The 1,553-nt window shown below is 55.0% G+C and overlaps 1 protein-coding gene across 1 annotated transcript in view; it reads right to left on the bottom strand.

Moving 5' to 3' along the window:
• The window catches only part of Kcnn4 (potassium calcium-activated channel subfamily N member 4), a 14,028-nt gene that overhangs the window by 9,404 nt on the left and 3,071 nt on the right, over positions 1 to 1,553 (bottom strand). The window contains exon 2 of the mRNA XM_021219311.2: positions 359 to 454. Coding sequence (XP_021074970.1) covers positions 359 to 454 — 96 coding nt within the window. The remainder of the gene's footprint in view (positions 1 to 358; positions 455 to 1,553) is intronic.

Raw genomic sequence — 1,553 nt, 5'->3', positions numbered from 1 at the left:
GAGGGGCTGGGGGCGTGGCTCAGTGGTAGAGCCCCTGCCTAGAATCCTCCAGTGAGGGGCTGGGGGTGTGGCTCTGTGCAAGGTCCTGACTTCAATCCTCAGGACCAAATTAATTTAAAAAACATCAGTGGTCTCTGGACCTGGGAGCTGGGAGGGTAGGCGTAGCCTCCATCTCTAAGTGGGCAAGGAAACACCTGGCGGCTACATTGGGGGATGGATCAGCTACAGCAGCAGAATCTGCCTGCTTGTCTGTGGCTCATTCCATCCCAGCGGGCAAAGGCATAGACTCAGTTATCTCAGAGAAGGAAAACAAGGTACATACATAGAGAGCAGAGCTGAGGGGCGGGACCCAGCTCACCTGGACCTCCTTGGCATGGAAGACCACAATTAGACAAAGGAGGAAGGCAGTGGACAGGGTGATCAGACACTTAACCAGGAGCAGGTACAGCACCCACTGTGGGGGAAACAGAAGACAGTGAGCTTCCAGTCTACCCACCCCCAATCCCATTCTTCAGAAAGGCCGTCTCTACCTTCCCAGCGACCTGGGCTCCCGAACCAGGCCCTCCTGACAGGACATCTCAAAAAAAAAAAAAAAAAACATTCTCAAGTTTAGTGTGTAGGTGACCCGTATGACCCCAGTCCTCCGTAGGCTGAGACGGGAGGACATCGCCTAAGCCAGACAGCCATGCCTCACCCACCATGGGGAGCCTTGAAACTCACATTCTTTCCCTATGAAAAGTCGTCCTCATTTGTGTATGGGTGTGATGTCTAGAAAAAGACATGCAGCTTCCAGAGGATGCCCTTTCCCTCTCCAGCAAGCAGTGCCTTCCCTGAACCCCAGTTCCAGAAAAGACTAGAGACTGTCACTCTGGTCTCTAGAGCAGCATTCTGCCCTTCTGGGGGATGAACCTCAAGACACCACCAGCCCCAAGTCATGGGGGGGGGTGTCCCCAGTCCTGCTTCGTGAGCCCTTCTTCCCCTCTCCTACCACTTCCCCTGGCTGCAGGCCCAGGGCCCGGGGGAGGAAGTTCAGGGGCTACATAAAGTACCAGAAGTTTTTTTTTTTTTTTCTTCCTTTCTTTGTGTGGCAATGCCTTGGAGGGATCTAGAATTTAGGGAGGAAGGATTAAGAGAGTTTGGGGTGGGGGGGATTGGGGGGGAGAACTGCTGAGTTCCTTAAGATGGGCTGATGCCCAACGGGAGATACCGTCCCAGGGCAGGGCTTGTCTGGGTTCCCTCTTTGAACCCTGCACCTGTTCCTTCGCAGTTCCCTGCCAGTTTCCCTGGCTGGGCCTGAGCCAGCACCCCGCCTCTGAGCAGGGGAAGAAGGCCAGTTTCCTGCCCCCCGGGGGGCCTCCCCCCACCTCTGTCTGAACAATGGCACTGCTGTCCTCAGGCTCCCCCTCCCCCATCATCCTTCACCCTTATCCAGTTCCCCGTTCAGTTTTTCAGTTTGTCTCAGCCCCTATTCCTCAGACACCAGCCACTTTCCCACAATGCAGTTCATGTCTCTCACAGCGATGTGTGTGTGTGTGTGTGTGTGTGTGTGTGTG

This window comes from Mus pahari, chromosome 19 (assembly GCF_900095145.1).
Source record: "Mus pahari chromosome 19, PAHARI_EIJ_v1.1, whole genome shotgun sequence".
In the NCBI taxonomy this organism is placed as follows: Eukaryota; Metazoa; Chordata; class Mammalia; order Rodentia; family Muridae; genus Mus; species Mus pahari.
The sequence above is the reverse complement of the archived record's forward strand: the minus strand, read 5'-3'. Positions and strand labels throughout refer to the sequence as shown.